Source organism: Myotis brandtii, unplaced genomic scaffold (genome assembly GCF_000412655.1).
Source record: "Myotis brandtii unplaced genomic scaffold, ASM41265v1 scaffold461, whole genome shotgun sequence".
NCBI lineage: Eukaryota > Metazoa > Chordata > Mammalia > Chiroptera > Vespertilionidae > Myotis > Myotis brandtii.
This window is the reverse complement of record NW_005367626.1, coordinates 408,493-433,193: the sequence shown is the minus strand read 5'-3', so window position 1 is coordinate 433,193 and position 24,701 is coordinate 408,493. Positions and strand designations below refer to the sequence as shown.

The 24,701-nt window shown below is 45.9% G+C and overlaps 1 protein-coding gene across 1 annotated transcript in view; it reads right to left on the bottom strand.

The window, feature by feature from the left end:
- Nucleotides 1-24,701, bottom strand: part of DNAH9 (dynein, axonemal, heavy chain 9) — a 362,890-nt gene that overhangs the window by 337,393 nt on the left and 796 nt on the right. Inside the window, exons 2-9 of the mRNA XM_005875413.2 lie at nt 22,216-22,374; nt 21,008-21,138; nt 18,492-18,703; nt 16,405-16,638; nt 8,866-9,033; nt 6,654-6,770; nt 4,857-5,007; nt 2,267-2,381 (exon numbers count right to left, since the gene is read on the bottom strand). Of these exons, the coding sequence (XP_005875475.1) occupies nt 2,267-2,381; nt 4,857-5,007; nt 6,654-6,770; nt 8,866-9,033; nt 16,405-16,638; nt 18,492-18,703; nt 21,008-21,138; nt 22,216-22,374 (1,287 nt within the window). The remainder of the gene's footprint in view (nt 1-2,266; nt 2,382-4,856; nt 5,008-6,653; nt 6,771-8,865; nt 9,034-16,404; nt 16,639-18,491; nt 18,704-21,007; nt 21,139-22,215; nt 22,375-24,701) is intronic.

The following is a 24,701-nucleotide window of genomic DNA, read 5'->3' as shown; positions in this document are numbered from 1 at the left end:
CCTCAGTTTGCAGCTTCTCTAGAGCAGGCGGGAGATTCCCCACGTGTCCTGCCTTTCTGCTTGGCTGCGCTGGGCATGGGGAGGCCCCTTAGACGCCATCCTGGGTGCTTGACATCATCTTCCTTCCTCTGAAAGCAGTTAGTCTTTTCACATGTTCCCCAGTTTTAGTCTAAGGTGTACATAGCGACTTACATGCACTGTGAAATGACTACTGCAATTAGTTTAGTAAACATCCATCATCTCATATAAATGCAAAAAAAGAGGAAGGATTGGTGTTTTCTTTGTGATGAGAACTTTTAGGATCTGCCCACTTAAGAGCTTTCAAGTGCACCACGCACACCGTTAGCTAAGGCGCCAAGCTCTCTGCCCACTTAAGAGCTTTCAAGTGCACCACGCACACTGCACACCGTTAGCTACGGCGCCAAGCTACGCATCACCCCGTGGCTGCTTCCTCTTACAGCCAGAAGTCTGTCCCTTTGGAAAACCTGCACCCATCCCCCACCCTCCACTCGGGCCTCTGATGGCCAGATAACCACAAATGTCATCTCTTTTTCTTAAGCTCTGTTTCCAGATTCTACATATCAGTGAGATCATCAGTATTTGTCTTTCTCTGTCTGACTTATTTCACTTAGCACAATGCCCTCCAGCTCCATCCATGTTGCAAATGGCAGGCTCTCCTTCTTCCTTATGGCTGAATAATATTCTATTATTTTGCTTACGCCACATTTTGTTTATCCATTCATCCACCAATGAACCCTTAGGTTGTTTCCATGTCTTGGCTCTTGTAAAGAATGCTGCAGTGAACATGGGGGCACAGACATCTTTTCTACATGATGGTTTCATTTCCTGTGGGTATATGCCCAGAAGTGGGATTGATAGTTCTATTCTTAATTTCTTGAGGAACCTCCATACGGTTTTCCATGGTGGCTGCACCAATTTGCAATTCCACCAACAGAGCTCAAGACAGTTCCTTTTCTCCACATCCTTGCCAACACTTGTTATTTCCTATCTTTTTGATGACAGCCATCCTAATAGGTGTGGGGTGATCTCTCCTGGTTCTGATTTGAATTTCCCTGATGATTAATGATGTTGAGACCTTCCCATGTCTGGCCACCTGGGCCCTTTATAGCTCAAAAAACCTGTGATGTTGGTGCCCAGATTTCAGTTCCTTTGTTCCTGTTGTGTTTGCCAAGTGCTTTTCATACGTCCAATCTTCAGAAAGAGGGGTCAGAGGAAGACTGCCCTTCCCTAGGATCCTGAACATGGTATCGCCAACAGCTCTTCTCTCACTCCCAGCAGCTCACATGCCTCTAACTAGCTCGGCTTCCAGAATCAGCTGCGAGGCAGGCCAGTGTTTCCACATCTGGTCACCGCAGAATCCCCAGGGAGCTCGCAGAGGAAGCTGATCCACAGGCACCGCCCGGCCCCAAGATTCAGACCAGTCGGTGAGGGGTGAGGTGGGGGCCTGCATTTTAACAAGCACCGGGGCGTTCTGACAGATGAGGTCCTCACACCACACTTCAGCAAACGCCGGGCTCCATTCTCTTCCAGCGGCCCCAGTAGCCAAGAGACATGTGTCAGAGGGAGACACGTGGGCGCACTCCACAGAGCTCCAAAAACCCTGACTCACTTTCCTCCAGAAATGAATCTCCTGGAGCAAAAGGAGCCAGCCTCTTGTCCCTCCAGCCTCATTTAACACCAGGGGTCCCAGTAGTCAGCTCAAATGTATCCGTCTTGTTACCGCTTGGCCAATATCTGGTTGTTATGGACTGAATGTGTGTATTCCCTCCCCCATATTCACATGTTGAAGCCGAATTCCCCAATGTAATGGTAGTAAGAGGTGGGACTTTTAGGTGATTAGGTCACAAGTGTGGAGCCTCTATGAATGGGGTTAGTGCCCTCTTAAGAAGACGCCACAGAGCCTCCTTGCTCCTTCTGCCATGTGAGAACGCAGCGAGAAGACGGCTGTCTATGAACCAAAGAGAGGGCTCTTACTAGACACTGAATCTGCCAGCACCGTGATCTTGGACTTCCCAGGCTCCAGAACTGTGAGGAGTAAATTTCTAATGTTGATAAGCCATCTAGTCTATAGCATCCTGTTATAGCAGCCCAAATAGACTAAGACACTGGTCAGATGCTGAACATGGAAAGAAACACGGATAATTCTCATGCCTTGGGTAAGTGAGATGCATTAATGCAACAGTCAAAATCCAGAGCAGAAGCAGAGGCCTAAAGCAAACCCCCCATCCAGGAGGAAGGTACTCACGGATGTGTGAGGCGCCCGAAGTTGGCGAAGGGACCCTGGATGCGCTGCCTCAGCTCCTGGGCCCAGCGGAGACCCCCGGCCATCGAGGGCATGTTCTTGTGCACCGGGGAGAAGCCTGGAGACACAGCACAGCCAGACTGAGTGAGGCCTGACTCCCAGCCCCTCTGCCTAGGAACACCCTGCCAGCTAGTCCACATGCTGAAGTCACCCTGTGCTCACGGGAGATGGGAGTTCCTGGAGGCCACTGTGCTCGCCTAAGGAGTAAGAGTGGCCTTGGGGAGAGCATGGGACAGGGTCAGAAGACAGGGGTCACGCCCAGCTCTGCCACTCACTGGCTTTCTAACTTCACATCAGTGACGTTCAACCTGGCTACACATCTGCATCATGTGAGGGGTCTTTAAAAAGACTGACGCCTGGTTCTGCATTCAATTGGTTTGGGTGGGGCCCCGTCATTTGTATTTTGTGAAAGCTCTCCAGAGGATTCTAACTGTACAGTCAGGGTTGAGGAACTCTGCCTTAATAGACAATTGAATCTCTCTGGGCCTCAGTTTTTACCTCTGTAAAATGGCTTATGTGCGAATTCAATAAGGTTATGACTGAGTCAGGCCATTAGGATGATGAAGTGCTTGACCAGGGTTAGCAGAGCCTGACACCCTTACTTTACTCCACAGAGTGTGTCAGTTTGCTTATCTGAGTTGTTGAGATTTCAGTCATGAGATTTTGTTTTTAAAAAATTAGTGTCCTCAACCAAAGGACTTATATGCATGCATATTAGAATAAACAATGGACAGACACTGGGATGGTGGGGGCTTGTCCGGCTGGGAAGGGATAAGGGAGGGGATCAATTGGGGGGAAAGGAGATATATGTAAAACTTTAGACAAAAAAAAAATAAAATCAGAAAAAAAAATTAGTGTCCAGCTTTCTTAGTAAAATGGGAAGATCTGGCAAATACCAGCCTCCACATCTACCCAGCACCTGGGGTTGAGCGGTGGTGTCTTCCTTTCATTGTCATGCGCTCCACCACTTCCCCCTGTCTCATGCGAGCGCAGACCTGTGGTACACAGCATTCTAGACACCACCAGTGGCCCTCACCCTGACAGAGTCCTCTCCTCGTTCAGTGTGGGTGGGAACTGCAAATAGGATAAAATACCACTCCTGTGATGAGATGTTACATGGCAACAAGGAGCAGATCCTGGGTGGGCTGACTTACTCAGACGAGCCACACACAGAAGCAGAGTTCTCTCTGGTTGGTGGCAGAGGGGGATGAGGGAGCTGAAGGGTGAGGAGGAGTCAGTGTGCTGGATGATGGAGGCAGCCTCTAGTCTTCCCACATGACAGGATAGGGTGTGCCCTCAGTGACAGCCGACAAGGAAATAGAGACCTCAGGCAGATAGTCACCCGGTACTGGATCCTACCAACAAAAATGAGCTTAGAAGCAGATTTCCCCACCACCCCCGAGCCTCCAGATGAGAAATCAGCCCAGCCGACACCTTGACTTCAGCCTCGTGATACTCTGAGTGGGAAACCGAGGCAATCAGGCTGGGCTGCTGGCCTACAGAACTCTGAGCTAAAAGATGGGCGCTGGCAGGCCTCTGAGGCTGCGCTAATTTGTTACGCAGCAAGAGAAAACGAGACGAGTGTGGTCTCCTAAGGCATTTGAGTTTTCAAATGTTTGCTCACAGGGAGGTCCACCTGGTACCTAGCAATACTCTCCTCTCATTTCTCTGGAGACCTTTGCTTCTTCTCCTCGCTTCCCCTCTCTCACCTTTCATGGCTCAAAGCCCTCTTCTCCACAAACTCCCCCGGGATATCCCAGCCACAGTGTATCTTGTTTTGTTATAGTTCTTTATAACTCCAGTCAGGGACTACTTATATTCTGCTAGGTAACTGTTCCTACCTGGTGTGTCCCTTGAAGAACCAGGCCATGGCCATGTGGACTACGAAGTGTTTGACCAGAGTTAGCAAAGATTGGACATTCTTACTTTACGTACTTTTGGTATTAATTAGTTTACCCCTTACCCTGGCTTCCCTCTGCATCTCGTGCCCAAACATGTGTCTGGCATATAGCAAAGACTCGAGATATGTTTGTGAGGTTGAATTGAACTTGTGTTTGACTTTCAAACAGGTAAGACAGGGCATCTAAGAATTGCAATAAAAACGGAGACATCACACTGTGGTTGGTACTGCCCATGTCGGGCTCCTGCTGGTTCCTTCCTCCAGGAGTATGGTTGCTATGGCATTGGAAGGATTAGGAAAGGAAAATAAAAGTCTACCATGGAATTGAGACATGTTGAAGATTAATCACTGTGGCAACATTGACCAGGGGTCAACCCAGCTATTCGGCTAAGGTCTCAGCTGCTCACAGGCTGTCAAGACTTCACTGCTCTGAGCCACCCTGCCCACCTCAGCCCCGGATACAGGGAAATGCACAGCTCAGTGAACTCTACAATCAGCCAAATGCTCTGGATTATCTACAAGCTGTCCTTGCTTTTATTGGAGAATGACAGAGATCCATAGTAGACATTCAACAAATACAAGAGGATTGAGTTTCACCCCTCCCCCATCCAAATCCCCTGGCAACCAGCCTACCAAGTTCTGCCTCCTCCTGGACACGCTGACTGTAGATTGTCCTCACTGTATCCAATTCTTTGTTAAACATCTGGAGGAGCACCAGGTACTTATCAGATGCATCTCGTGCTACCAGTGGTCTTTCGAGGAGGTTGCCTGCTATGTCTAGCAGCTGCAGGAGATGGAGAAAGAAGAGGAGCAAGTCACAGATTCAATATTTCCAAGGTTACATAAGTCTTCTTTCCTGGCCTTTCTTTCATATGCCTAGCAATGTAAGAAGGTCAAACAACTGTTATTATGCTACTGGATCAATAGTGATTAGTAGGTGGATGTTCATAGACTGCCTTCTAAAGGAGAAGGATTCCTGTCTGCTAAATTATCTATTGGACCCTTGTGGGATGTAAGAATCTGGATAAAGGGTAAAATAAAGAGAAAACTTAAAGTTGTCAGAAAGGTTAAGCTGATCTATATTAAAAAGACCATTAAAAAAAGACCTAGCCCTGGCCACTATGCTCAATAGTTGGAGCATCAGCCCCCCTGCATACCAAAGGGTTGCAGGTGTGATTCCCGGATCTGTTGGGGAGCATGCAGGAGGCAACCAATTGATGTGTGTCTCTCTCACATCGATGTTTTTTCCTCTCTCTCTCCCCCTCTCCCTTCCACTCTCTCTAAAAAATCAATGGAAAAAACGGGTGAGGATTAACAAATAATAATAATAATTTTTTTAAAGACCTAAAACAAAGAAGGAGGGTGAAGATAGAGAAGGAAAATAAGAAGCTAAGTAGGCTACATGTTGAGGAGAATTTGGAAGGCTAAAATTTGAGAGGAGCAAGAAAAAATTTTCCGAGAGAATTAATTTCTGGAATCAGTTAAAAAGTTTGAAGAGAGAACTCCTAATTGTTTTTCTATGTGAGTTATGGAATGCCAGGTATTTATTAGAGGTTATAACCTCTAAAATAAGATTTATATAATAGATTGATACCTATATGTAAATAGATAGATATAGACAGGTAGATTCAATGGCTAAGGAGGCCTGGCAATTTGGGTTACCCAATATTCTAGAATAGCATGGGTTCTAGTCTATGCTTGGACATTTTCAGTGACTGGAAACTTAACTACTTCTTAAGGAAGTCCATTCTGTCTTTAAATAGTTTTGACAGAAATCTCTTTCCTTTATTGAGCCAAAATCAGCCTCCTTGTCATTTCCACTGATGAATTCTGGTTCTAATCCTTAAGGCTTTACAGATATGGCCTCTTCATAGTTTACAGATCTGTCATGTCTTTATGTCTCACAACTCAGAATTCTCAGTTGCGCAGCCATTTAGCTACTCATCATCCTAAACCTTCTCGTATTCTTGTACCAGCTAATCTTGGCGATACAGGGCAAGAGCACACATCTTCTTATTCTAGTTACTGTAGTTGAATGCCGTAACCAATTTCGGTAAGTGGTTTGCCTCGGCTCGAACCACCCTGACAGCAGTGGTTAAAGAGCCATGGTATTGCAGAACCCTGGGTTCAGGATAGTGACCACAGCTGAGCTCTTCACTTTCAATGGGTCCCCTACTGATCAGACCCAAGGGGAGAAACTCTTTTGAAAAGTATTTTCACATCATCATGCTTTCAGAAAAGTATTAGTGACCAACATGAGAAGCCCAATTCTGCGCACTCCCTTGCCTAGCGCACTCATGATCCCTCTCTATTAGATGAAGAAAAATTCATATCTGCAGGAGCAAACAGTTGGAAGAGTATCCTGACCCTCCGCTGATGAGGGTGGGGGAGGATCGAGCATAGGGTGGCTCCTTCTCTGCTTTTACCAACCTTAAAGGCGTGCTCCAAATCAGGTGCGTCATCAAAGGCTTGAATAAAGATAGTCCCCAGTCTTCTGTCAAGATCTTCTACTCTCTGGTTAAATTTAGAGACATCATTCTCAAATTCCTGAAGAGACATCACAAAGACATAGAAAATCATGATATTGCAAAAGCCAGTCCCACTATGCTCTCTACTACTAATCTTTGCACTTGAATCATGAGACCAAGAATTTATTTTCATTTCCCAAAATTCACCTTGGCATGACTTAGTTTTCATCCATGTAGACACACAGTTACCCCATATCTGCTGCATTTTTTTTCCCTAGGCCAGTGGTCAGCAAACTGCGGCTCGTGAGCCACATGCGGCTCTTTGGCCCCTTGAGTGTGGCTCTTCCTAAGTCTTAGGAGTACCCTAATTAAGTTAATAACAATGTACTTACCTATATAGTTTAAGTTTAAAAAATTTGGCTCTCAAAAGAAATTTCAATCGTTGTACTGTTGATATTTGGCTCTGTTGACTAATGAGTTTGCCAACTACTGCCCTAGGCAAACTGGTAGAGTGAGTCAAATTGTGAGGTTGGCACCTGTTCATTCTATCTCTGTGCCTCCTCTTCCACCATCGGAAGCCCCTTCTCTATCACCCACAGTGCCAGCTCATGCCACCCCAAAAGCCACCTCAACAGCAACAACCCCAGCAATGGGGCTACCATCATACCTCCTACTTTCCTTCCTCTCCCAAGTCTAAATCCTGTTTAATCAGTGTAACCAAACTAATCTAGCCATTAGGAGGGAAGTAAGCTAATTAAACTAATACACACTATTTCTTCTAAGTACATTTTAATTCATTAAGACAACAACTAGCCATTATTTCTAAGGTTGCCAAATTTAGTAAATAAAAATATAGGCTATGCATTTAAATTTAAACTTTGGATAAACACTGAATTAATTTTTAGTATAGGTCCCAATTATTATATTTTATCTGGCAACCCAAAGAATATGCAATTTTCAGAGAAATTTTGTTAACTGAAATCCCTAATTGGTGGAATTATTATTTGTTATTATTGCTTTGCAATAGTAATTCATATTCTTATAAAAAGATAAAGTGAGTAGAAAAACATAGTATAGTTCTACTTCCCAAACCAACAATAGTAACATAATGGTATGTTTCCCTGTGCATAGAATTCTGTTTTATCATTTGTTTTGTTTATTTGTTTTGTCTTAGAAAATATATGGTTGTCTTCATAAGATCTTATAGGGACAATTCATAAAAAAGTTAAAATAATAATAGTAATGATTGCTTTGTAGTAAGCCATTTCCCCCCACTTTTCCTTAGAAAGCAACATCTCTCTGGGTTTGTTAAGATTTCCCTAGGCCAGTGGTCGGCAAACTGCGGCTCGGCAAACCGCGGCTCGAGAGCCACATGCGGCTCTTTGGCCCCTTGAGTGTGGCTCTTCCACAAAATACCGACTTCTGCGCATGGGCCACGAAGTTTCAATCACACTATAAATGCGCACTTGCACGTGGTATTTTGTGGAAGAGCCACACTCAAGGGACCAAAGAGCTGCATGTGGCTCGCTAGCCGCGGTTTGCCGACCACGGCAGGCAACTGAAGGTACTCAGAGTAGATTTCTGCTCTAATTTCTTCCTCCTTTTCACTCATTCACTCTAAAAATCCCTTCTCCAGCAATCAGCCATTCCCTTCTCAGGAAACTCCATTCCCTATTTCTGCCTGGCCCCCTTTCTTCTTTTTGTTCCTTGTGGGCTTGTGCTCACAGATCTCAGCTCTCCTGGGCCAGGGGTAGGGCGTGGGCTCTGTGGTCCAATCATGAAAATGCACGTCTGGCTGTCCCCTCATCCTGAGTACTCCCTTGCAAACCAGAGTCCGATCAGAAAAACGAAGCTCTGCCCCCACTCCCAACCCTACCCAAGACACTAACAGAATTCTGCCCGGATGTGCCTGGTCTGCTCGCTGCCCAAAGCCATCCCATATCCATCTCAGCATCTCTGAAACCCATCAGTCTGGAGCAGTCAGCAGTTGGAAAAGGTCCTCCCTGAGCCTTCTCCTGACACAAAGAATAATGAGGAGAAGGTCTCCATTCATACAACCCCTGGGACTATAAAGCCAAAGGAAACAGAGAAAATGCAAGTAAAATACCAGGCCCTATAGGCTGGAGGCAGCTGAGAAAGAGACAAAAGTTGCAAATTGACCTTCCAAGCCCTACCATGCCTTGGGGGTCCAGGCAGTCATGGCAGGACTCTGAGAAGACCCTGCACATCTCCTGAAATTCATGGTCCATTTGCTGGACCTGCTGACTCAGGGCGTTGCCTCTGATGCCACTGAACTCGAGCTTCTGCAGGCTGTGAAAGTCCAAGGTCGTCTTCAGAAGGTCCTACAGGGACGATTCACAAGAGGTAAAATAATAATGATGATGATGACAACAGTGGGTAATGCTCACATTAGGATGGGAAGAGCAAGATCATATGGGGGTGGTGGGTTGCTTAGGAAAATGTGAAGCCTGATTCATGTTGTAACCATATTATTAGATTGGGTTCATATAAATAACTTGGTTAAACTTGATAACGAAGCAGAGAGAAAGTAAATAAATAAAACTCACACACAAAAAAAGGTCAATTTTATGCTTTAGCTTTTCTGTGTTTTCTAATAAATTATAATAATAATATTTACATGATTGTTGTAATTTTTAAAAAATCAATTAAAAAAATCACTTTCAAATGGGCCATGTCATCTGGTTCTGGAATGAAGCTATCTTAGGGGATATTGACTGGAAAGCAAGTCCCCCAAATAGTCCGAGGACAAGCCCAGAGGAGACACCAACAGACTCAGCAATGACTGCCAAGGAAATCAATGGCAATGCCCTTGCCCAGCATATGCAACACGGTGCACCATGTAGCGCTGGGCAACAGGGACAACTACCTGACACCTCTGTGTTGGGTTTCCTCAACTGTTACAGACAACACTAGTGTGAGGTAAATCAGCCAATGCAGGCTTAGGACTGAGGCCAGTACACACACAGTAAGAGTGTGTCACTGTCACTGTTGTTCACATGGCAGTGTCCCAGCTGTGCTCAGAATTGAGTGACAGGTGGACAACACAACCCAGAGCCTTGGGGAGGAGCCCCCCTGGGTCCATGGAAGCCTCTGCTAGGACAGGAGCCTCCAGAACACAACCAACATGACAGACTGTGGTATTGACCTTATGAACACTGGCCTGAAATCACAAAACCTTCAAACCAAGATGTTTTCCCATCACCACCTCCTGCCTGTGTGTGTATCTGTCCAACGGGCAAGGGGGAGATAACAAGTACCTTTGTGTGATTTTGGCAAACATTTGGTGCGGATCCCTGGGAGGGGGTCTTCTACCCTGAGGAAGCTTGAGAGACAAGAAGAGGGAGCACTACATCATGATGTTGAAAACCTGGCAGGTCCTGGTTCCACTCTAGGAAATTCCCACGGCCAATGGCCACTGCTCTGGGTTGACCCATCAGACTGGAAGGAGGCGGCCCAGCTCCTTTCTCTTGCCGGGATACCAAGTCCAGCAGCAGTAAAAGGCATTGGGAAGTGGTGAACAGTCTGACTTTCTCCACGTTGCCAGCATCTAGCAACCTTTTCCTGCTCACCTGTGCTCAGGCACGGCTGTCAGCAAGCAGCCGAAGTGGGAGAGGAGAGAAGAGGCAAGAACCAACCACGGAAAGAAAGGCCTGCCCCTGAAGCAGGGGTCTTGCCAGCAAAGGTGGGGCAGGGGGGGGGCAGCCTTCATTTTAAAACACCTTCCTGAAGCAGGGGTCTTGCCAGCAAAGGTGGGGCAGGGGAGCAGCCTTCATTTTAAAACACCTTTAACTTCATGCACTGGGAGGAAAACAGAAATGAATGGGACTTAAATGAAATGGACTTGAATGTTAATTACATGTCAGTGCTATAGGAGAAGCATATTTGTGCTGTGGAATGTCACCTGGGTACCCATTTTTTCACAATTCTGTGGATGTCAATTCCAATATTTAGGAAATATCCTCTAACCATTTTAAAAGACTGATGCATCTTGATATGTTTGCTTGCATCAGAAAACTAGATTATAATTTCATTACACTATTTTATTTCTCCAGAATACTTGAAGTATGATCTTGGATGGTCATAAGGTATTTCATGACAGACATTAGATAAATATTTATTTAATCATTCTGTTTTCTAGAAAAACTCTGATCACCAAAAACAATGGACATTTACATTGCTTAATTTAACAAACACGTGATAGGCAACACATTTATTTGGAATTCAGTTCAAAGTCTCAGACCTATTCTTACTTCCCTATTAAAAGAACCCCCAATTTTCACTCTACCATTCCCCCCAATCTCTCTCCCCTTACCCTTCGTAAGCTTTCTTCAGAGTTTTCGTCACCCTTTGGAATTATAATATGCTACTTGGCATTATATTATATTATTTTTTTTATTTTGTGCATCTTTCTCAGTGGGTTGTAAATGCCCAGAGGTACCCGTTATCTTCAGATGTTGAGAAATATTTGTTAAATGAATGAATATATGACTTTTGACCTTTGACTTACCTACAGCCCCTCCAGGAGAAGGAGAATCTAAGAAATATGAATGCAGAAGCAATTGAGAAAATTAGACAAGAAAGGAGAGTTACAAAGCAAGGCTGACCGGTGTCTTTAAATGCTCGCAGGGCCTTGATCAAGTGCGATGCAGAACTTGATGGTCCTGCTCCAGGGGCAGATCGAAGGCAAATGAGCACACAGAGCAGATTTGTCCTCAACTAGCAAGCTGAACTTCTAAAATGTCTTATATTTTCCCTACAGAAAATGGCAATTTCATGTGGTTTCACTCAATAAAACAAAACCATCTAATGCTTAGAAAAGTCCAACTATAGAATGGGCTGCTAAGAGAGGGATTGAGCTTTCCATCTTGGTGGATTTTAGACATTTGGTGTCAGAGGATTAGAGCAGGTTCCTGATCTGGCAGGAATTGTCTTGCAGTCATAGAAACATATTTATCACACTGACTGTGACTATATCTTTGATTCATAAAATATTTCAATGTAGCTCTTTTCACCATTTATTTAAAGGTCCCACCAAACAGATAAAAGGCAAGTTAAACAAATAAGAGGTTTAAATGTTCATTTTTAACTACCCATTCTATTCATCGCAGTAGTAAACACATGAAGTTCGTTATGTCACATTCAGGCTGAAAGGGTCAAGTTCAGGGGGAGGATATGCAGCACCAGGGGGAAAGCCCAGGACAGGGTTCAAAATGCTGGGTTCACATAGCCCTGGCCTGTCATTTCGTAGCCACGTAGCTACTAAAGCAAGACACGACTTTTCTAAGCCTCACTCCCTAATCTACATAAGCGTTCCCCAATACCTAACTGGCTGTGGGGTTATGGAGTCACGTGGACCGTGCCCTGGTAGGACTTGAATGAAGGGTAGCCACTGTAGTTATTGGTCACCCTGATGTCGTAGCTCAGGTTGCTGGATAAGGGTCGTGTAATGGCTGGTGCACAGGTGCTCTCTCCAGGGAGCACACAGGGCCTGGACCAGGCTGCTGGCTGGGCCCACTGGGTCCTATTCTTGGGAAACCTGTGCACTTTGATGAAAGGTGGGAGAGGCCTGCAGTGGCTCTGGCCCTGAGGGGGAGAGCCACGCTCGGGATAATGGCAGGCCTCACAGACACAAGCCCGTCCTTGAAGGAAAGGTCACCCCACCTATCTTAAAAGAAATGTCTTCAGAATTCATTAAGGAAGAGCACAAAGCAGACATTCACAGATGAAAGTCTCAAAAGGTCATTGGGGAAAAGGCTGTTTTCTTTACCTGATGACAGCGGCCGCCCTTATGCAGCGAGTGGTCTCCTAGTGACCGCATGCTCGGAGGGCTGAAAGAGAAGCCTGCCCAATTAGGCCTGCGAGGAGGCAGAGGGACCGGGTGCAGGAGGAGCAGGGAGGCGTGTATTAGGGCCGCTTACCACCTCTCTCCCTGCTAATCACCTGGCATGAAGCCCCAGCAGGAAGTCACTCTGCCTCCAGTAAATCGCAGCTTTGCAGACATGGCAGAATGAGAGAGATGAGGGCTCTCTCCAGCTCTTACTTCCCGCGCTGTGTGGAGGGCAGAGGCTGCAGGCAGAAGCACAGGGCTCTGCAGCACCGACAGTCTTACGGCACAAACATGGGCTCAGTCTGGGGAGGTGCATGAGGGGGTGTGGATATGGTGTGTTTGAGGGCTATGTGTGTGTTGTGTGTATTGTGTGTGTGCATGTTGCATATGTATGTGCAGTGTATGTAAGTTGTATGATGTCAATGCGTATTATATGTGTGGTATTTGTGTGGAATGTGACTATGCAGTGTCTGTACTGTGTGCGTGCCTGTGCTATGTGTCTACTGTGTGTGTACATGTGCTGTGTGTGCAGTATGTATGTGTGCAGTGTATGTATGTGCAGTGCGTGTGTTGCATGTGCAGTGTGTGTACTGTACATGTACACAGTGTGCATGCATTTGGTGTGTGTCGTGTGAACTGGGGCAGCCAGCGGGAAGACAGGGTGAGGGCAGGAGTTAAGAGGCAACTGAAAGACTCTCTTCCCCTTGATTTTTGGCTGCTTGTTCAAATTAGAAAGATTTTATGTACTTTTGGGGTTTCCTTAGTAAATTGTAAAGTCCAATATGCCCCTTCTTTGAAATGTGAATGACAGTTTTACCCAAATGACTTATTTAGAAAAATGGCCTAACAATCATGTGGTAAACACAGAGTGTGCAAAGACAGAAGAGAGTGGATAAGGCAGAATAAAGCCACAGAACCACTGTGGACCCTCAAAATGGGAGTAGGGAGGGAAGCAGAGTTCTAAGACCTCCTGGGAGATATCCACGTTGGATAAAAGGGCAATACTTGGAACCTCTCTGAGCGTGTGGCGATGGCAGTGCCTCACTGTGCTCCTGGGTTACAGGAGGGGTCCTGATGCCTTGCTCCTATGATTGTGAGGGTGCAGGCTCAGGCATGATATAGGCTCTCGAAACATTTCTACTCTTCCTTTCCCTGCTCAAGGCTTAGCTCTCTCAGAGGTCAGCTCGGTCGTGGTGGTGAGGAGGAGGATGGTGGTATCCCGAGAATGCAATTATACTCCACATGCTGCAGGCTGCTGACAACTGCTCAGCAATACACCCCCACCACCACCACCACACACACACACACACACCAGCTCAGCCCACCTTCATTTTAACAGGCACCCAGAGGGGAAGAGTCGATCTGCACAATGAAACTTTCTTGTGCAAAAGAAAGCAACACAAATCAGAGGGGGAAACGTGAGAGAACGATGGAGATTAATACCAGCCCTTCACAGCATAACTCTGGATGTGAGCACGCAGATGTCATTTTATTAACTTAGCTTAGTGTATTTATTAATTGCAGCTACCCACGTCTCAGTGGCCAATACTGTATTAGAACAGCAAGATGAATACGGCTCGGTTCATGCTAATTCTTGCTGGAGAGCAGCAGATTAATCCCGTTTCAAACAGGCATCGATCACAGAGGTACACAGAATGTTAACTAAAGGGCTACATGAAATCTGCTTGGAGATGATCGATAGTCTGTGTCCCGCTGCACTGAGCTGAGTAGGAGGAGGTGGGGGAGCCAGAGGCCAAGGGGCTGGGGCTGAGCAAATGACTCAAAGATGAAAAAGAAAGAGGGGAGGAAATACTACGACAGGGGGAAGGAGCAGCCACGGGAAATCATGGAAATTCAGGCTGAACAAGGAGCTAAAGGAAACACAAAAAGAGAGGGCTTGGAAAACAGAGAAGGGAGACAAGTAGAAAGGGGAGGGAGGGGAAAAAGAAAGGAGAAAAGGAAAGCAGTAAAGAAAAGAAATAGTAGACTTTGCCGTAAGAGCAAAGAAGTAAACCAGAGCAAAGGACGGAAGTGCTGGGACTGGAGGGAGCAGGAACACTGAGCATGGAGACATTCGGGTCATCCTCTGATTACAGGGGGCAACTGCCGTTGACCCACCTGCATCTGCGCCCTTGGTCCAGAAAGGACAAGCAGCCGAGAGCCAGCCATGCGAGGGCAGTGGCTCCCGGAGGCTGTGGCCCTGGCTGGTGCATTTACTGGACAGACCCGCAGACTCGGGCCCTAATGTCGGAACAGTCGTCTGCGTGCAGAGGCGCGGCACTGGCATGCGTGCATGTGCCTGAGGCCCCAGCCCCGTCATTCCCAGCTGTGCTCAGCTTCACCCCCAGGGCTGCTGCAGGGCCGGAGGTCTGCCAGGCGGTGAGGCAGTAACTCCACCTGGTCAGCCAGGCCTGGGGCAGGTTGGAGCTGGAGGTCTGTCACCTCAGCTAAACAACAGCAAAGGGACAGATATGGACGGTGAGAGGAACACCGTGGGGGAGGGGAGGGGAGGGGAGCTGCGCATCAAGAGCTGTGATGAGAATGTTGCAGAAAAAGGAGGCATTTAGGATAAAGCCGGATATCGGTGACTTATACTCTCCATGGTCCCGATGAAGGATTTCAGGTGGGCCTTTCCTAAGATCTAGCTTCTGGTTTTCTCGCTTAGACATTTTCTCTGTCTCTATGCTCTTCCTTGTCTTCTCTCTCTCCCCCCCCGCCCCTGTAAATTCCTAGTCCAGTTTCAAAATTTATTTCCTTTTCTTCTTACTACTTCCTCAGGCCCTGCTGCATTAGGGGTTCCTCTTTCTTGCTTCCTTGGATATCCTCCATGAATCTACCTTCTCCTGCGCTACAGCTACTGATCTGAGGGCTTCTTACGGGCGAACCTGTATTTCAGTCATAATCACATCCCTAGGGCCTGGCTCAATGCCTAGAGAACGGCAGTGTTGAATCAATGTTTTGGAACTGAAATGAACAGATTCAATTTCATACTCTTATCCTCATAATCCCACAGTTTGTGCCACTCATCACAGCCTCTTCCCAACATATCCCCCCTCACCATCCCAAATCCCTGATAATCATAGCTGGAAACAGGACTTTAATTCTTTCTCAGTCTCTCTCTCTCTTTTTTTTTTTTGTTGGCTGTTGTTCCTAATCTTGAACTTGACCTTGGGTTTCTTAAATTTTAGAATAAGCATGTATTTCATGTTATTATGTCCACTGTCTTTTCCTCAAAGTTCAATTAGCAAATATAGAGCTGTAAAGTGTTAAAAGCCCTGTTAACCATATTAAATTCTGGGGATAAAAACTATCAAAAGAAAAAGCTTCATGTCTCCTCACCCTGGGCCTTAAACTAATATTCACATTAACTTTTAAAGAATTGGGGAAAGACACAGCTTTGGGCAAAAGTCACATTTCTTTTACACTGGGATTCACTAGTCATGCAATTTCTGGAGCCACCTTGGGGGTGGAAGAGTGAAGGGCAAGTTCAAAGTAGTAGCTTTGTGGGAGTGGCCAGCTGCATCCAGTTCAGCTCACCTGCATTTTGCACATTGAACTTTTTAGCAAGAGTTTATTTGAAACAAAGTTTAAAGATTATGGGCAATTTGAAAATCAAATGAATTAGTTGACTGAATCCCTGGGCTTTCTTCCTAAATGAGTCTATGATTAGAGTTGCCTAACCTCCTAATAGAACCACTGCTACCTGGTGATCGATCCAAATGATCAATCCAAATATGTATTGAATCTTATTGTGGGTTCCTCCAACCAGAGGAAGGCTGGCCACCGTGCTGTGTTGGTCATTTTCCTATGCGCTTTCTGGATCCCCGCATGGAGACGGGAGCCGGAGGTGGGTGGGCACACTCACCTGCACCATGAGCAGGCGTCTCAGGAAGCCATCCAATCGCACAAACACCAAAGAAGACTGGAAATCCCACGCCCTGACTTCCTGGCTCTCCTTGAAGTAAGTGTGGAGAGCCTCCCTTCTGTCCTGAAACACCTGCTTGAAGAAGTTCAAGGTGTCCACGACCACTTGCAGTTTTCTCTGACTTTCTTCCACCTCGCTTTTCAGGAGGTCTTCTGGGCTGAGATAATCAGAGGCCTGGAACGCAAGCATTCATGTCACTAAGCCTGGTTGCAAGTGTGGGACATCCCACAACTCTGCCAACTCCAACTCTGAACTGAACAATAGCCCAAGTACTTTTTAGAAGCACGCTATAGGAAACATGTGACTCCACCCTCAGTCCCACAGGTGGATTGGGACCTGGGTTCAAGCCAAAGAGTCAGTGATTGGCTTAGGTCTGGTCAAGTGACCAATCAGAGACAAGGGAACATCATGAGTCTTTCATGGGGCCAGCTGGGGCTGGGCAGGTATTATTTCCCATCTGTTCTTTTGTGACTTTCTGACTTTCTATGGTGAGATAATTTGAGTGCATGAATTCTCTGAACCATCATTATTTCCCTGTCTCTAATAGACTTGAACTTGGAAGGCAGTGAGGCTGAAGCTGCTGGACAGCCGTCTTCACCACCACAGGGGCGGGAGGGAGGGGCAGAAATAACTGGGTCCTGATGACACCACTATGACCTTGTGGTAAGCCAGGGCTGAAGCCAGACTTACCTTGGACTTTCAAGGTACATGAGCCAATAAATTACCCTTTTTGGTGGGCTTTCCTCACACTTTCAACCAAAAGAGTCCTGGCCCACAAACATGGAGTGACGGAAAAGTGCTGGTTTAGGGATCAAGCAACCTGTCTTTGGCCGGGTGACCTTTGGTGACTTAGTTAAGTTCCTGGAGCTTTAGCCCACATCTTTAAATAATAATAATAATAATAATAATAATAATAATAATTTAATGAGGCTCTCCCTGCCTACCTCACAGAGTTCATCTGAAAATGACTAGGATCATAAAGGTCACAGCAATTTGGAACTTGCAATGTGCCTCATAGATGTTAGTTATTATTAGCTCCTCTTTAAACGCGTTCATTGTTTCCTCAGGGTCACAGCTCCTTAGAGGGAAATGAAGCCAATTTTGGGGGAAGATCACCCACACCTCCTTAAGGCTTCCCGTTCTAATCACTGACATACTCCTTGGGGCTTATGCTGGCCTGGTTGATGCTACATGGGTCACTAGAAAGGTGAAGCACACAGTTTGTGATCTTAAAAGCTGCTTCTCTGTGGCTCACAGACACCGAGTTCTTAGCGTGTGCAGGGCATGCTGGAAGCCATGCATGCTCACATCAGAGCCTCATAGTCATCCACTATCCTATGAGATGGTCCTCTTGTTACCACTGCACAAAGACGAAAGTGAGACACAGAGCAGACGATCAACTTGGCCAGGTACACACCGCTAACAAGTGGTGACACAGGATTTGGCACGGAGATGTCTGGCACCAGAGATGGCATTCCTAACTGTTGGGCTTCACTGCTGACTTAATATCAGTCTGGTCCCAGCCTGGTGTGGCTCAGTGGATAGAGCATTGGCCTGGGGACTGAAGGATCCCAGGTTTGATTCTGGTCAAGGGCACATGCCTGGATTGCGGGTTTGATCCCCAGTAGGGGGCATGCAGGAAGCAGTCGATCAATGATTCTCTCTCATCATTGATGTTTCTATCTCTCTCTCCCTCTCCTTTCCTCTCTGAAATCAATAAAAATATATTTTAAAAAATAAAGTGAAATAAATTCCAGTCTGTGCGCACAGATCATTAGGAGGCTGAAGTTCACCACCCCTGCCCTTCAGCAGACCCCAGGCTTTGGGCAGAGGGAAAGGAAGACTGGGTTGCAGCACTACTGAAAATGTCGGTGTTGCTGGCTTGTGATTAGTAAAATAACTCGAGTGGGAGAACCCTGTGGATCATAATTGTTTCCCTGCCCTGAAAAATGCCCATTTACTCTTCTCTGTGACTCCATGCCACCCAGCCGCCAGGGAGAGTCCATGGGGACCCTGGGGGGACCAACCTGCTGGATGAGAAGGTTGCAGATCTCCTGGAGCAGCACAGTGAGCCGCCCCGGGGAGCAGTAGGACTTGCATGTGGCCCAAATCAGACAGACCACGTGGAGCAGAGGCCGCAGCCGCGGCTTCACCTCTGGAAACTCCACGGCCTCGAGGGCTTCCAGGTGGCGGCGGAGCGGCATCAGGTGCGTGTGGATGTCCTTCGCCTCCATCAGAGCTGGAAGGAACGAGAGAGTCACCCTCCCTGCCTGGAGCTCAGAGCCACCAAGTTGGAGCCCTGGTGCCTGGGAAGAGAAGGATCTGAACTTCCTATACCAGGAGAGCCGAGAGAAGGCTGATGAGAATTCCCTATTAGTCTACACTGAGTGGCCAGATTATTATGACCACCCCATCAGTACAATGAAGTGAACTAGTTATGCAAATAATAATAATAAAACCTTGAGAGTATTTGCTTAGGAAGTTTTCAATATTCCGTATTTTTGGAAATGCCAACGAAGTACTGATGGGGTGGTCATAATAATCTGGCCACTCAGTGTATATTGCTCTTGTTCTTTCCCCTCCATGATACTGTTGCTTCCCGTTTTCCAAGGTTCTCCATTGTCCAATCAATTCCACTTCAGACAATCTTGTTCCCACACATTTTCCTACATTCCTTTGCCCTCCTTCTTTATTTGCCACTCTTTTCCAATTCATACCCACCAATTCAGAAATATTTCCTTTCCTCTCCTCTCTTCAGTCCATCAGTGAGCCAATGCAAACCCCTGATCTGACTAATAGGAATAATACACATCAAATGCCTCTAAAATATTTTTATTTTTCAGAGGTCCCACCAAAATTTCTGACCAAGTCTCCACCTAACTCCTCTAACCAAAAGTTCTTTCCTTCCATCATCCGAATTGAGTTATATATTTCAAGGATTTTTATTTTTATAGCAGTGTTTACTATAACTGCATTTTTTCTAATTTCTTTTCTTTGTCATTATATACTCTACTACAAATAACTTTTTGAAGCTGACATGGGGAACCAAATCTTTTATAACAAAGACTAATGTGAACGATCATAGTCTATGAATCTATTAATGTGAAAAATATATTTGGAGCTCAAAATAACCAACTCATAAATATAACTTTACTGCACGTTGTTTGATCTCAGAGCCCAAATTACAGTCATTTGCATAGCTCCCTTATGATATTTGTCATGTCTGCGTATGACCTGTAGTATTTACTCAAATGTTTTCTGAGTAGACTCCCATTTTAACCTAAATAAAATCATATAAAATGAAAACTTCAAATCACTAACATATATGGAAAACTGCTATCACCAAAAACAGTTACCCTTAACACATTTTATATATGCCTGTCCATATACCTCCCACAATAATTGCTCATACCAATAGTGGTACACAAGCCCCTTTGGGGGGAGACCTGTATCATTTGTATTGAACTTAAATTGGGAACAACAATTGATTCCTCTGGGACACAAATCTCTCAGTGAAGCAATAAGCTGAAGCGGTACCTGTTCCCAGGCAGCTCTATGAGCTGCAGGGCAGACTCCAGGGTAACATTTTAGGGCGCAGAGGGACCTCAAAGACTAGCTACTTTTGCCAGTTCTTCTCTGCTACAGGGCACATGTCAGAAACTCCACCACTGGAACTTCCCTTACTAGGGCTGAGCGGTTTCCAAACCCCACATCATGAGGAGAAGAAAGTGGGATGAGGGTTCCACACTGCGCTATGGACACAGGACACGCCCCTCTTTTACGGAGCAAATACGCCTTAATTAGTTCTATGTTTTGGACTTACAAAGAAAATTGTCTTTAAAGAAAGAGTGCTGGTAGAGAAAAAGATGTTTGAAAGTCACTGCTTGGATTCAGCGTAAATCACGTGAAACTGCGAATACCTTTCAAAGCACATTCTGACCTACAAGACTGAAGAGGTAGGAGGAGGTCTGGGAAGAGAAAGGAAAGAAGCAAAGTGCCTGGAAAAAATTTACCTGCTTCTAATTATAGACTTTGCTGGCTCTGCAATTTTGACAAGGGCCAATCTTGCCTGGTGCTCAGACGGCCAGGAAATTGCAGTCCCTCTGACAGGAGGAATGGAAAAAGCAGAATGGAGCCAGCAGTGGAACAAAGACTTCTCAGGGGGCCAGGCCGAAGGGGCCTGAACCCCAGAGGTGAGAGATAACAACATGCATTGTACAGTGTGGCACAGTCAGCAAAACCCTTCCATCTCTGCTCCCTCACGGCAGCCCGAGACAGTGGGCGGGAAGTGTGTGCACGATATCACGGCACGCACTAAAGCCCAGGGGAGTTAGGTGTTGTTCCCCAGGTCACAGAGTGGTGGAAATGCAAACAGCACAGGTCGCTGCTGTCCTGCTTCTAGATTTGGCATTGTCACGCTAGGTTGTGTCAGGTTGAGGGTCGTAAGGACTTGAAGCTGCTGAAATCTGAGAGAGAAGATAGTTCGGCACAAAATAAAACATTCAAGGTAAACGCTTTTAGGAAAATACTTGCTGCGCCTCACCTGCTGTGACATCTCTGCACATGGCTTGGAAGGCTGGGAAGTAGCTGCTCTGAAGCTTGTCCAAGAGCCCCGCCATGCCCCTCACCTTTATCGTTCTTAGTTGATCATAAATGTATTCCAGGTCCTCAGACCTGCAACGCCACGGAAGAGGGGAGTCCAGGTGAGCAAGGGGAAACTCAGTCCCACTGTGACCACCCCCCCCCAGACAGACAGAGAGCAGCGCTGCTCAGGGCGCTCCCCCAGAGGCTGGCTCCTGCCCAAGCAGCCAGGGCATCTGTTCCCAGGACAGCGAGGGCAAAAGCCTGAGCGGGGAACATGGTTCAAAGGGGCAGCTCCGAGAGGCAACAGCAGGGGAACCTGCTGTGAACATCTGGTGGCTCCAGAGCTTGGCAGCTGGAGGTCATCAGCTCTTGCAGCGAGGTTTGGGGGGAAGAGGGGGGAGGTGTGTCAGAGTGAGGCTGCTAGAGAAGGGCCTGAGGCAGGTCAGCAGAATGGTCAGAAACCATTTCTCCCAACAGAAACCAGGCAAGAGCATGGGACATCTCAGCATGGTGGCACCAACAGGGCACCATACCTGGTCATGTGATATGGACACTCCCCACTCAATAGGACAGGGACATCTGCTTCAAACATCTGTCTCCTTTTGAGTAAAAGATTAATCAGCACAATGATGAATAGGAACAAGGAAATGGGAAGGTAGAGCGGGAATCAGCAGGAGCAATAATTAGGTCTTTCGGGGACTCTGGAGCTGGCACGCAGTGGACGATGGGCTTTCTAGGCCTGCTGACGATTGGCTGGGACCTGCGAGAGGCTATTCTGCAGCCAACTGTCAAAACCCCTTTATTTCTTCAGATTCTTACAAAAAGTGTGTGTATATAGCCTTGACTACCCAAGGAGAAAGGACTACACAAGTAAAAATACACATAAAAGAGAGTTAATTTTACATGTGGTTGAAAAAAACCTTTGAAGAAATGTCAGAAGGTATACTGACCGCAGCTCACAAAAGAAGGGGCAACTATTGAACCCTAAGGAAAGGGTACCTCTCCCAGAGCACAGAAAACCTGTATGACCCAAACGACACGGAGCTGTCTGCTCTAGGGGAGATGAGAAACACGTGGAGGTGGGACCAGACTCCACGGCTGGCTCCCCCAGGCCATCATCCTCTGTAAGACGTCTACCTATTTGCCAAGGTTTGAGCATGTGCCTACCTGCTCTTCCAGAACTCCAACTCCACCCAGGGGGTGGGGTTTTCTCCTTGGAAGAGTGGCTGGGAAGACTCCTTGTTGAGGACCGCCTGCACCTGGCGACTCCACTGGATCACTGCAGACTCAATGGCATAGATGACGGACTTATCCATGGAATCCAAGCTGTGAAAGGCACAATACATCTCCTGAAACATCGGAAATAACAAGGCGAGGTGGCCCGCAAACAAAATGCCAAATTTTTAGAAAACAGGTGGGGAATTCCATCTAGTCCAGGCATTCTTATCGTTTGTTGGACAATGGGTTGATGGGTACTCAATTAGGAGCACACATCCTCTCCCCAGACAAAACGATTATGCATGTATGCATACACAATTATGCAAGACAGGGCCCCACCAGCACTCCGAAGGCTAGTTTAAGAATTTTAAATTCTGTCAATACAGAAATACACTGGACAGAAAACATTCGTATGACCACCCAACCCTTGCTTGAATCCCACTAATGTCAGCAGCCTCCCAACTTGACAAGCAGTGCATTCCTCAGTGATCAGTCCTCCCTGGGAGAAAGTGGGTCTCTACACTGAACACATCTACCTCCCTGTGATGTCCTCATTTTAGTCTTAGTTCTGACTTCTGCATCAAGAGGAAATAGGTTACTTCCTCCTCCACAAGGCAAACCATCAGTCATCTGAACACCAAAATTAACTTCACTTTGTCCTCACTTTCCCAGCAAAGAATGGGACTCCCAAGCATTCTACTTCATATATCTTTTTAGTAATCAAACCAGGAGTACTTTAGAAGGCATTAAAAATAAAAATATATATTTTGGTTTGCCTTCTCACTAAGTCTTAAATGAAAACTGTTCATGTCAAGAACTCAAGACCCAAGTGACAAAGAAAGGGAGTATATCATTCACATTTTCATCCCAAAAACCACCTTCACTTAATTTAATCAAATTCGTATTTGCTGAGCATTGATAGTCACAAGTTGCCTTCTCACTAAGTCTTAAATGAAAACTGTTCATGCCAAGAACTCAAGACCCAAGTGACAAAGAAAAGGAGTATATCATTCACATTTTCATCCCAGAAAACCACCTTCACTTAATTTAATCAAATTCATATTTGCTGAGCATTGATAGTCACAAATGATTACAGAAGGTATTAAAGGGGGAAGATACTCATCTTCCTGAAATATGACCCATCCTTTTGGGAAATTATCAAGTTTGAACAAAGGGAGATAAACTCAGTAATGATTATATACACATACACTAAATGTTATGTTAGTATATAAAAGGAACAGGAAAATGGTAATTTGTATTTTTATTATGAAAATGGAATATTTTTATTAAACTACAATAAGTTTTCAGGTTAACTTGGAAATTGCTTCAAATTGTATATGTAGCAAATTACTTCCAATAGCAAAAACTCATTATAAAGTACATTGCCATCTCTTGCATTACTTATTCTTCAGATCAAACCATGGGCCCTAAATACACAACAATGACAGTAATACATTGGGAAACTCTGGCATTAGGGCCATCTGAGCTCATGCAGGAAGATGCCTGTTGCCACAAACACATTAGTCTCAGGCACCTGTGGCCAGTTGGCATTTGGGGATTTTCCCATCTTCTTTGATGGAGGTCATCCAACTTGGAAGTTGCCCACTTCAGCTCTCATTATAACCCCCTACCCCCAGATCCTCCTGAAAGGCGCATGTCTAGTAATCATGGGTATCAGCTTGCATTTTGATTCCTGGCCAATCCTCAATCTCAGGTCTCTCTTATGTGGTCGTAGTAGCTACCATTCATTAAGCACTATTCTGTGCTTTGCACTGTCCTAAGATCTTTAGAGCCAAGTTGCCCACTTCAGCTCTCATTATAACCCCCTACCCTCAGATCCTCCTGAAAGGTGCATGTCTAGTAATCGTGGATATCAGCAGGCCTTGAATTTTGATTCCTGGCCAATCCTCAATCCTCAGTCTCTCTTATGTGGTCGTAGTAGCTACTATTAAGCACTATTCTGTGCTTTGCACTGTCCTAAGAGCTTTAGAGCTGCCATCTCACAAGAACTCTGCATATGAGGCAGGTGCTGAGGTCATCTCCAGTCTACAAATGAGAAAACTGAAGCTGGGAGAGATTGAATGATTGCTTCCAAGTGGTCTGACCCAGAGGTGGCAGAGCCGGTTTTAAAAACTAGGATCCAGAGCTTTTCGCTAAGTTCCATGTAACCTTGCCTCATAGCCATTGCCATTTTATGTCAGGCACTCAGGGAAATGACAGACATGGTGGATTCTGTCATGGTTGTCCATCCATCCATCCATGTTGCTGTGTTGAACCAACAAAACATTTTAATATTAGAATCCAAAACATCAAAAAGATGACTTTCTTATTACTACTAACAATGGCTTAAAATGAAATTGTCATGGTTATTTTTATTTTAGTGAACCAGCAAATGAAATTCTCATCTGTGTTTGAGTAATTCCCTCCACCTTGTT